Consider the following 12263-nt stretch of genomic DNA (forward strand, 5'->3'; position numbering starts at 1 on the left):
GACAAAGATTCTGAGATGACAAATTGTGAAAATCCCAGGTTCCCTGAAATCTAGACGTCATCATATTTAACAGCATCAAAACCAAAAACACCCAAAACCAAACATATGTATACACACAGATGCACACAAATATAAAGTGACTTAGGCATCTAATAAAGTGACTTAGGCATCTATTTTAATGAGCATACGAACAATACTGGGCTCTTACAAGGATCTGTGGTAAGGGAATAAAAAGCAATGCTTCTGTTATTCTTTAAGTAGGAGAACTTATGTTGAAAACTAAAGACAATACAGAAAAACAAGCCAAAATTATTATAGGAATAAATATTGCAGCAATTGATTTTTAATTAATAATAAGGTTGAAAGAACTGAAAACAAACTAAACAGATTTGTTTTTTCTTACGATAACCTGCTAGTAATTCACTATATGCCCACGTAATGAATAAATAAGATATGTTCACATATGCAGTAGTTTTAGGGTTCTGGGAAATATATCCTTGACTCTCATTATATTAAGTTCTATGCTGCTGCAAATCCTGAATTATTGAATACTGAACCACTGTTCCCAGAGGAAATACAGGGTTAGGTTCAATATATAACTTTGTTTTATGTGTGTTTCTGTTTAAAGGCAATTTTATTTTTATTTATTTACTCTTTTTGGAGACGGAGTCTCGCTCTGTTGCCCAGGCTGGAGTGCAGTGATGTGATCTTGGCTCACTGCAACCTCCAACTCCCAGGTTCAAGCGATTCTCCTGTCTCAGCCTCCCGACTAGCTGGGATTACAGGTGAGCACCATCAGGACCGGCTAATTTTTTGTATTTTTTGTCGAGACAGGGTTTCACCATGTTGCCCAGGCTGGTCTCAAACTCCTAACCTCAAGTGATCCACCTGCCTCGGCCTCCCAAAGTGCTGGGATTATAGGTGTGAGCCACCGCACCCGGCTTAAGGGCAACTTTATTTTTAATATACACTGTTGGTCTATTAACACGGAACTCACAATCAAGAACGCTATAACTCATAACTGAAGGAAGTTTATATACACAAGTATTTTTTCCCCAAGGCACATCACAGCCTTCTTGTGCTTGGGAACACTAGATAGCATTTTAACACTATGCTTGCGGGCCATTTTAAATAGCCAAATCACCAACACAAAAGCAGAAAAATGTGAAAAACGTAGCACTGAACAGACTGCGGAAAGGATGCTTGTTTATGGTATGAGAGTTGAAACAAGAAGGCAAAGCATTGCTTTGTTTGACCTCTGCTTAGAATATGTACACTGGGCAATGCAAATTTTTTGCCACTCTGTGCCATGTGTCACTTTGCAGAAGTGCCAAGAATATTGATTTTGGGATTATAAATAAATGTTAGCAAGCAGGTAAATTTGCTATTATAGAATCTGTGAATAATGAGAATCAACTCTACCTGTTTTCAAATGTGTAGAGTTGGTATAAAAATGTATATTGTCTGGCTGGGCTCATGCCTGTAATCCCAGCACTTTGGAAGGCCCAGGCAGGAGTATCCCTTGAGGTCTATGAGTTTGAGACCAGCCTGGGCAACAGACTGAGACTCCATCTCTACAAAAAATTTTAACAATAGCCAGGCAGGTGGTGTGTACCTGTAGCCCCAGCTAATGGGGAGGCTGAGTTGGGAGGATCACTTGGGCCCAGGAGGTTTAGGATGTAGTGAGCTGTGTTTGTGCCACTGGACTCCAGCCTGGGTGAGAGAGCAAGACTGTGTTAAAAAAAAAAAAAAAAAGTATACTGTCCATTTCTATAAAGAACTGTAGATAAAATGGGTGTAGAAATGTGAAAGGAAATTTGGGACAGAAAGCTTTTCAGGTTGGAAACAAAATGAAGACAAAACTAAAGAACATGCTAGAATATTGACAAGATAAAAGTACTATGGAAACAGAGCTAAGATTATTGTCATTATCAAAAAAATTATCCATCAAAGCAGTTAGGCATTCTCAATTACTTCTCTTAATTCTTAACTTAGTCATTACTAAATGGCAATGAACTGTCAGAGACTATATAATACTATTTCCAATTTTCTGACATACTCACATAACCAAAACATTCACACCAAAAGAATCAGAGATCTTAGTATATAAAATTATCCCAATGTAATGATATGTACACAGAATAAAGAAATAATGTTTTATTTATTTATTTATTTTTAGATAGAGTCTCACTCTATCACCCAGGCTGGAGTGCAGTGGTATGATCTTGGCTCACTGCAATCTCTGCCTCGCGGGCTCAAGCAATTCTCCTGCCTCAGCCTCCCAAGTAGCTGGGACTACAGGCGTGTGCCACCACGCCTGGCTAATTTTTTTGTATTTTTGTAGAGATGGGGTTTCACCATATTGGCCAGGCTGGTCTCGAACTCCTGACCTCAAGTGACCCACCCAGCTCGGCCTCCCAAAGTGCTGGGATTACAGGCGTCAGCCACTGCGCCCAGCCAAGAAATAATGTTTTATAAAAACATTAAACAATATAAAAATATCAGACAAAGATGTACCACTCAAGTGGAGGCACTTTACACAAGCAAAACAAAACCTGAAAATTATTCTGAAATAAATTTGCCGGGCTTGGTGGTGCATGCCTGTAATCCCAGCTACTTGAGAGGCTGAGGCAGGAGAATTGCTTGAACCCGGGGGGCGGAGGTTGCAGTGAGCCAAAATCGCGCCACTGCACTTTTGGAGTGTTTTATAAACAGAAAGAGGCTTTTGGATATACAAACTTAAGAAAATGGGACTAAGATTTTTCTTTCCTGTTAAGTTCATGGAAAAAGTTCATAGAAAAAGGACAAACTTTTTTAGAGCACCAAGATAAACGCCATTATTAAAATAATCTTTTTGGGCCAGGTGTGGTGGCTCACACCTATAATCTCAGCCCTTTGGGAGGCCAAGGCAGGAGGACTGCTTGAGCCCATAAGTTCAAGACTATCCTGGGCAACATAGCGAGACCTCATCTCTACAAATAATAAAAAATTAGCCAGGCACAATGGCACACGCCTGTGATCTGAGCTACCTGGGAGGCTGAAGTGGGAGAATTGCTTGAGCCCAGAAGGTCAAGGCTGCAGTGAGCCATGATTGCGCCACTGCACTCCAGGCTGGGCAACAGAGAGACTGTCTCAAAAATAAAATAATAATAATAATAATAATAATAATATTGTATGTATATAAATACATGAATAAGTAGAAGTATATGCTTAACTTTACCCTAAAACTACAGAGCATCTACTTCATGTTACCTTCTTTAAATTTGTTTACTATCCAGTCTAGCTGATCCAGTATACTGCGGAAAGTACCCATATGATCGAGGACTTCTTCTGTTATAGAATTCAGGACCTATATCATGAATGTGGAAGAGGTACCACATTAATTACAATTTATTGTCATATACAACTAGAAAATCAAACCTTTTTTTATAAATTAAAAATGAATTTGGATTTCCCAAAAGTTTAAAAAATAACTTTTAAAAATTCTACTGGTATTTGAGTATATCTAATTCATTGTTTTTTGCCTAAGTTGTGGCTAAAAGAATAACAAAGATGTAAAGGTAATAGGTAATATAAGAGGGCAGCAAAAACAAATGAAAAAGCTCCCAAGAACATGAGAAACATTAGAAAACTACAGTTCTATCAAAGGAAACAGGACACAAACACTATAGACACTTTAAAAAAGGAATACTACATGGCTCAATATCCAGCACCCAAAAGATTTCATGTTCAAATGATGAAGAGATATTAAGCATTTGGAATAAAAATGATCTATGATAAATGTATTGTAAAACTACAGTCTTCACATCACATCCTGTTGCATTTTAAAGCATTTTCACAGCATGTAGTTTTTGCCTAATAAAGCATTTTCATAGTTTATAACAAAACTGAAGACCACATAATTCCCTCCTTCAGAAGTACCACTGATACTTAGTGTAGTAAACAAAGCTAACATTTTCCTAAGTTTTAATACACATCAGTTACAATGTAGGACATTCAAAGATGGTTTCAAAGCTAGATTCTTGAGTCCAAACACATGGTATTAAGCACTATACAATCCTACTACCATGAAGGCTAAAACAAAAATTCTTTAATACTCCATCCTCATTTATGTGGGGGCATGAATTGGCAGAGGATATAATGTTTTTCCCTTTAACATTTTTGAAACTTACTGATTTCACACTGATTCCAGGAAAGAAGCCATTGATGACAACGTGAATGGAATCTTGCAGCATAGTGGTTCGAAACCTTTCTAGTAAATCTCTCTTAGAACCCAAACCATAAAGCACAATGTTGAACCCAAGGCTGTTAGGAAAGACAGTATTCATGAAATTAAACTTCAATACTTGTTATTGCCAATTTTATTATCAACCAGTTTCCTTAAATTAAGTTTATAAAAAATACAGGAAAGGGGTAGGCGCACTGGCTCAAGCTTGTAATCCCAGAATTTTGGGAAGGCAAACGCAAAAAAGTTTTTCATGTATGTATACGTATGTATCTTTTTTTTTTTTTTTTTTTTTTGAGACAGAGTCACTCTGTCACCCAGACTGGAGTCCAGTGGCACTCTTGGCTCACTGCAACCTCAGCCTCCCAGGTTCAAGCAACTCTTCAGCGTCAGTCTCCCAAGAAGCTGGGGCTACAGCTGTGCACCACCACACCTGGTTAATTTTTATATTTTTACTAGAGATGGGCTTTTGCCATGTTGCCCAGGCTGGTCTTGAACTCCTGGGCTCAAGTAATCCACCCGCCTTGGCCCCCAAAATTGCTGGGACTACATGTGTGAGCCACCATGTCTAGCCAAAAATATTTCTATTTAAAAAAAAAATTAGGTCGGGTGCGGTGGCTCACGCCTGTAATCCCAGCACTTTGGGAGGCCGAGGTGGGCGGATCAGGAGGTCAGGAGATTGAGACCACAGTGAAACCCCGTCTCTACTAAAAATACAAAAAAAAAAAAAATTAGCTGGGTGCAGTGGCGGGTGCCTGTAGTCCCAGCTACTGGGGAGGCTGAGGCAGGAGAATGGCGTGAACCTGGAAGGCGGAGCTTGCAGTGAGCCGAGATCCCGCCACTGCACTCCAGCCTGGGCGACAGAGCGAGACTCCATCTCGGGAAAAAAAAAAAAAAAAAAGAAGAAAAAAATTAAAAAATTATCTGGATGTGGTGGCAGGTGCCTACAGTTCCAGCTACTCAGGAGGCTGAGCTGGGAGGATCACTTAAGCCAAGGAGTTTGAGGCTGCAGTGACCTATGATGATGCCACTGCACTCCAACCAGGGCAACAGAGCAAGACAGTGTCTGTAAAAAAAAATTAACTAATTAATAATAATTTTTGTTTTCGCTCTGTCGCCCAGGCTGGAGTGTAGTGGCACCATCATAGCAACCTCAGCCTTCCAGGTTCAAGCGATTCTCCTGCCTCAGCCTCCCGAGCAGCTGGATTACAGGCACCCTCCACCATGCCCAGCTAATTTTTATATTTTTAGTAGAGACGGGGTTTTACCATGTTGGTCTCAAACTCTTGACCTCAGGTGATGTGCCTGCCTTAGCCTCTCAAAGTGCTGGGATTACAGGCATGAGCCACCGTGCAAGGCCAGGAATCAATATTTAGTGATTCAGCCATCCCAGTTCTTCCTCTTCCTTCCTAAAAAAAAAAAGTATTCTTTTTAAAAATTATTATTGGCCAGGCATGATGGCTCACGCCTGTAATCCCAGCACTTTGGGAGGTCGAGGCAGGCGGATCACTTGAGGCCAGGAATTCGAGACCAGCCTGGCCAACATGGTGAAATCCTGTCTCTACTAAAAATACAAAAATTGGCTGGGCATGGTGACAGGTGCCTGTAATCCCAGCTACTTGGGAGGCTGAGGCAGGAGAATTGCTTGAACCTGGGAGGTGGAGGTTGCAGAGAGCTGAGATCACATCACTACATTCCAGCCTTGGCAACAGAGTAAGACTCCATCTTAAATAAATAAACAAATATTTATTCCAAACTCATACAAGGTAAAGGCACAATTTTATTATCTATATACCAAGCTTCTAGTTCTAATTTGTTCAGTAGCTTCACTGTAGCTTCTATTACTTTTCAGATGACAGATGACTGGAGGCAAGGGAGACCATTGCCAATAAAAGCCCTAAAAAGGCCGGGAACAGTGGCTCACGCCTGTAATCCCAGCACTTTGGGAGGCTGAGGCGGGCGGATCACGAGGTCAGGAGATCCAGACCATTCCGGCTAACACGATGAAATCCCGTCTCTACTAAAAATACAAAAAAATTAGCTGGGCGTGGTGGTGGACACCTGTAGTCCCAGCTACTCAGGAGGCTGAGGCAGGAGAATGGCGTGAATCCGGGAGGCGGAGCTTGCAGTGAGCCGAGACTGCACCACTGCACTCCAGCCTGGGCAACAGAGAGAGACTCTGTCTCAAAAAAAAAAAAAAAAAAAAAAAAAGTCCTAAAAAGTTTTACAGGCTGAAGCAGAGTTCAAACTGATACAAATTGAAAAGAGGTCAAGTAACAAAGGCCTTGTTAAGTCACACTAAACCATTAATTCACTCATTCCAAGGAGAATGAGCATTTATTTATTTATTTTGAGATGGAGTCCTGCTCTGTCACCCAGGCTGGAGTGCAGTGGCGCGATTTTGGCTCACTGCAACCTCCGCCTCCCGCGTTCAAGCAATTCTCCTGCCTCACCCTCCCAAGTAGCTGGGATTACAGGCGTGCACCACCAAGCCCGGCTAACTTTGTATTTTTAGTAGAGACGGGATTTCACTATGTTGGTCAGGCTGGTCTCGAACTCCTGACCTCAGGTGATCCACCCACGTTGGCCTCCCAAAGTGCTGGAATTACAGACGTGAGCCACCGTGCCCAGCCAAGAATGAGCATTTAAAAATAACTAATGAGGGATTAACAGAAAGGTTTTAAGTAGGAAAGTAACATGTTCTTTTCAGAAAGATCACATTGGCTATATTTGGGGAATGGATAGGAAGGAACAAAACTGGAAGATTAACTTAGCTGTCATGGAGAAAAATGTTAAAATGTCAAGAACTTTATAGAAAGTCAAACCAATAAGAGTTGGAGACTGATTAGATGTGGAGAGTGAGGAAAAGAATACTTAAGAATGACTCAGGGCTGGGTGCTGTGGCTCACGCCTGTAATCCCAGCAGTTTCGGAAGCCATGGCAGAGAACTGCTTGTGCCCAGCGGTTTGAGACCAGCCTAGGCAAGATGGTGAGACCTCATCTCTACACAATAAAAAATTTAAAAAATTAGCCCAGGCATGGTGGCGCACATCTATGGACCCAGCTATTTGGGAAGCTGAGGTGGGAGGATTGCTTGAGCCCAGGAGGTTGGGGCTCCTTGAGCTGTATTCACACTATTCTGGGTGACAGAGTGAGACTGTCTCTTAAAAAGAAAAGAAAAAAAAAAAGAATGACTCAGTTTTCTGCCATAGGCAACTACACAAATGGAGTGACTAACATTCATTCATTCACTCTGCTGGATAGCAGGGGCAGGTGGGAACAGTGGATTTCAGATGAGTTTAATTTTATGTATGTTGAATTATTTACAGGACATCCAAGTAGAAACTTCTAATATACATTCAGATATCCAGGTCTGCTACTGAGAGTGAGGTATGGGTTGGAGGTTAACAGTTACATGAGTCATTCATATACAGAAAACTACTGAAGCCAGAAGAGTGAATGAGACCACCCAGAACACCAAGCACTAGAGGTCAAGCTAAAGTCCAACTCTGTGATTGTTTACAAAGGTCAAGCAGAAACAGTATTTATGTGATGCTCTCTGGCAATGCAAGATAACCTAGAAATGGAAGAACAGAAAAGAGGTAACCTCCAAAGGTAGAGATTACCAAGGGTCCAAAGCAGCAGAAATAAAGAGGCAAGGAATTCAGAGAGCTAGCAGTTCCAATGAACTTGCTGACTATAAGGTCTAATCTGAGAAGCAAAGCAAATTAAGTTAACTAGGTTGACATACTGGGAGAAAAAAATAATGATGGGCTGGGGATGGAATTAGAGTGAAGAGCTTACAAATTTATAATGCATAGATCCATAAAACAGTTATTGAGAGAAGCCGAGGTTCTTGCAGTCAAGTTAATCATTCCCTTCCTAGCATAACTTTTTTTTTTTTTTTTTAAGACAGAGTCTCTCAAACCCCTGGGCTCAAGCAATCCTCCTGCCTTGGCCTCCCAAAGCACTGGGATTATGGGTATGGGTCACAGTGCCTGGCCCATGGCTCTACCTTCTTATTTACCTCAGTGACAATGTAACTGTGAGTGTGCATGTATATTCACATTAGTGTACATTTTAAGCACTTCCTTATGTTCAAGTCTTTTTAACTGCAAGGATAAAAGTAATTATGATAAAAAGAAAGTATTATGTTTTGATTTCAATCATTCTTCTAGGCGTTTTAATGGAAATTTAAAATTTAATCTGAGGTGTGTAAAAATAATAACTGAAAAAATATTCTAGGAAATAATGTTAAAATAGTAAAATAATGCTTATAGAACAAATCTGTTCATAAAATTCTGAATGTCTGTAGTACACATACATAAGATTAAAGTAAATATTATCCTTTCATTTAAAGAACTATGCTGTGGAAAACTTTCTAATTTTTTTTTTCTAATTGTTATATTTATTAATCTTGACAAAGGAAATATTCAAGTTTTTTAAACCAATAACATAATTCTAAGAAATGCTATTTATCTTATCAATGGCTGTCAAGTCTGATAAACACAAATTTCTTAAAAACTGTAGAATTTCTGGGAAGAGTCATACAATAAAGTGACATTTCTATATCTGAGTAATAATGTCTATTTTTACATTTATTTTTATATAAGACTAAATATCTCAAATTCACTGTAAAAAGAAAAATGTTAACTTACTTTAACATATTCATGTAAATATATATTATTCTTTATTTTACAAGGGTTTGTAACGATAATACTTACTGTAATTGCAGCATCCATTTATGAAATAATTTTTCATACTGTTGATTTAGTTGTTTAAGTTCGGCAGAAAAGGAAGGGGAAACCTTGCTCAGTAAGTTACGCAAAGTTTGCTTTAAAAAAAAAGGAGGAGGGGAAAAAAGTCATTCTCAAACCACAGACAGCAAATCAATCCAAACAATTTCCTTAGAAGTAGAGCTTAGAAGAAGCCAATCCAATTGGAATATTACTTTAATCTGGTTTGGCAATGAGTATATCAACCAATAAACAAAATTCTTAAAAAATAATTTTTTTGTTTTCTTAAAATTGTTAACATTCTTTTTAGTAATAACAGTAAAGAATTTGGTAAGTTTTGTCCAGAACCACTTAAATGATTATAAACTCCAAGAACAGGCTTTAATTTCTCAGAAAACATTAAAGGTTCTTTATAATTTACTTACTATTATCATTAGTAAAATAAACCTATATCACTGCTCCTCTTCCAAAAGCTGTTTCTAACAAATCCTTTATCTTTGGTAAGTATTGCAAATTTTTAAAAACAATAATATAAATAAACTGAGGAAAGTGCATTGCCCTGTACCCCAAACTTGGAAATTCATGCTGATGAATCAGAGATCACTTTTTGAAATGAAAACTCTAGCAAAAAGCTACACATGGGTCTTCACTTTGGCACTACCATGTTTTCATGATTCCACCACCTTTCACGTAAAATATTATTTAAATACTGAAGATTAGAGTTGCGATAAATATTCCAGGTACTCTGGCTTGTACTGTGTTTATTTAGTCACAGTTAAAGCAAACAGAACTACCTTTAAGCAAAATTGTTAAGTAGGTAGTTAAATTGTTAAGTAGGTAGTTAAACAATTTAAAATTGTTAAGTAGGTAGTTAAAAAAAAAGAACCCTCTTATCTCTTCTAAGTTCAGAGCCCTGAAAAAGCAGAGAAAGCACTAATATCTTTTCCAGCAGTCATTTACACTAGATTATCTGAGCATAGTCACACTTGAGTGTGAACGCTAGAATGTTATCTCATGTATGTACTTTCATTTCAAACTTTTTTTTTTTTTTGAGACAGAGTCTCACTCTGTCACCCAGCCTGGAGTGCGGTGGCACGATCTCAGCTCACTGCGAACTCTACCTCCCAGGTTCAAGCGATTCTCCTGCCTCAGCCTCCTGAGTAGCTGGGATTACAGGTGCGTGCCACCACGCCTGGCTAATTTTTGTAGTTTTAGTAGAGACGGGGTTTTACCATGTTGGGCAGGCCGCTCTCAAACTCCTGACCTCGTGATCCTCCCGCCTTGGCCTCCCAAAGTGCTGGTATTACAGGTGTGAGCCTCCATGCCCAACCTCATTTCAAACTTTAATTAATATTCATGGAAAACTGCACTTTCGACCCCAATATCCAGCTGTACTAGAATGAAGCAGAACTGGCAATCTAGTTTTGAGCCTGGGCTGTAAGAGATTGTGTGTTTTCCCACTTTTCCTCTTATGCCTCTGCCACTGTCATGAGGATAACATGCCTCAGCTAGCCTGCTGGTCCAACGAGGAAGAGAAACATAGAGCAAATCCTGTATCAGCCAACTTCTGACTGACTTGCAGACATGAAAAATAAATGCTTATTGTCACATGCTACTGAAGATTGTATTGGTTAGCTATGCTATGTTTACGACCAATGAAAGGCTTTCCTCTCCCTCACTGACAGGTGTTTCTTTCATCCTCCTAGAGATCTTTTTGCCTCTAAGTCTGATGAAGTCCTATAGTGAACCTAGACTCATGTGTCCTTCTCCCATATTGCTTATATTCTCTGATCCGAGTCTCAATACCAATGAGCCAGGACTTAGATTATCAATTGCAATTACTACTGACAAAGATTTTCTCACTCAGATGGTTCTGTCTCCTCTTATAGAGAAGTAAAATCCCAGCAAGTATAACTGTATGGTGTTTTTTTTTTTTTTTTTAAAATGAGCTACTGGAACCATGGCACATAGTAATCTTGTTACCTTACCATACTGGGTAGGTTTTCCATAATATCCTCAAGTAGAATATCCTCTACTTTTTACAAAGTTTGTAACTGAGAGAAAGTCAGGTTGCAGTCGCTGTTTTATGACCAGTGTGAGATTTAGTGAATACATATAGGTTAAATGAATAACAGACATAAACAGTAAATGGATATCAAGGAACTATGACCCTGATGATTATCATAGATCCTGAAGAAATAATAAATGAGTAAGAGGGGAAAAATGCATAATTATAGTCTGTCTAATCCAGTAAATTATTTATTTATTTATTTAAATTTTAGTAACAATGAGGTCTCCCTATGTCGTCCAGGCTGGTCTCAAACTCCTGTGTTCACGTAATCCTCCTCCCTTGGCCTCCCAAGGTGCTGAGATTACAGGTATGAGCCAGGTGTGCCCAGCCTATTTACTATTTATATAATAAAAGAAGTAATAATCACATTAACTTGTGTTTCATTTGATCAGGACGATAATTCTACTTGTGTATACTTTTCAAATCTGTTGCTTACATAGCATATTTTTCAGGACAGAGTAAAAAAAATTTAGAAGTAACATTCCTTGCAACATACCTGATCCAGTTTAGCTCTCTTTAGCTTCTGCAGTGTTCTATCAGAGGTTAAAACTTTTGAACTGCTGTGGGCTTCAAAATATTCTTCTACTAAGTCACTCTGAAAGTGAAAAGAGTAGTCAGTCCTTAGTAGCTTCAGTTATCTGTCTTATATCAAAATTAGACAGTAATATTAATGTAAAATAGGACACGTGAAATTCTTTACTTGGTAGTATTTTCTTTTTAAAGCAACAGTACCAGTTAAGGACCAAGCATATTTAATTTCAGTAATAAAACTGAGTAATTACTAGGATCATATAAGTTAAAGAAATGACTAGGTGAAGTAGTAGTCTGTTCCTCAAAATGATTCCTAAGTTACAATATGTAATTTCCATTTAGACTAAAAACAGAGAGATGGTTTTATATATCAAGATCTTTGTTTCTCCTCAAGTAAGTCTTTTTTTTTCCCCCCCTTTCTTTATTGAGGAAGGGTCTCACTCTGTCACCCAGGCTGCAGTGTAGCGGTGCAAATACAGCTCACTGCACCCCCAACCTCCTGGGCACAAGGGATCCTCCCACCTCAGCCTTCCAAGTAGCTGGGACTACAGGCATGCACCACTACACCTGACTAATTTTTAAATTTTTGTTTGTTTGTTTGTTTGTTTGCAGAGACAAGGTCTTATTATGTTATCCAGGCTGGTTTCAAACTCCTGGCCTCAAGCAATCCTCCCACCTTACCCTCCCAAAGTGTTGGGAT

The 12263-nt window shown here is 39.0% G+C and overlaps 1 protein-coding gene across 1 annotated transcript in view; it reads right to left on the bottom strand.

The window, feature by feature from the left end:
• ORC2 (origin recognition complex subunit 2) overlaps positions 1 to 12263 on the bottom strand; it is a 55010-nt gene that overhangs the window by 12690 nt on the left and 30057 nt on the right. Inside the window, exons 10-13 of the mRNA XM_024243642.3 lie at positions 11529 to 11627; positions 8950 to 9059; positions 4173 to 4305; positions 3253 to 3349 (exon numbers count right to left, since the gene is read on the bottom strand). Coding sequence (XP_024099410.1) covers positions 3253 to 3349; positions 4173 to 4305; positions 8950 to 9059; positions 11529 to 11627 — 439 coding nt within the window. The remainder of the gene's footprint in view (positions 1 to 3252; positions 3350 to 4172; positions 4306 to 8949; positions 9060 to 11528; positions 11628 to 12263) is intronic.

The sequence above is a fragment of the Pongo abelii genome, chromosome 11 (assembly GCF_028885655.2).
Source record: "Pongo abelii isolate AG06213 chromosome 11, NHGRI_mPonAbe1-v2.0_pri, whole genome shotgun sequence".
NCBI lineage: Eukaryota > Metazoa > Chordata > Mammalia > Primates > Hominidae > Pongo > Pongo abelii.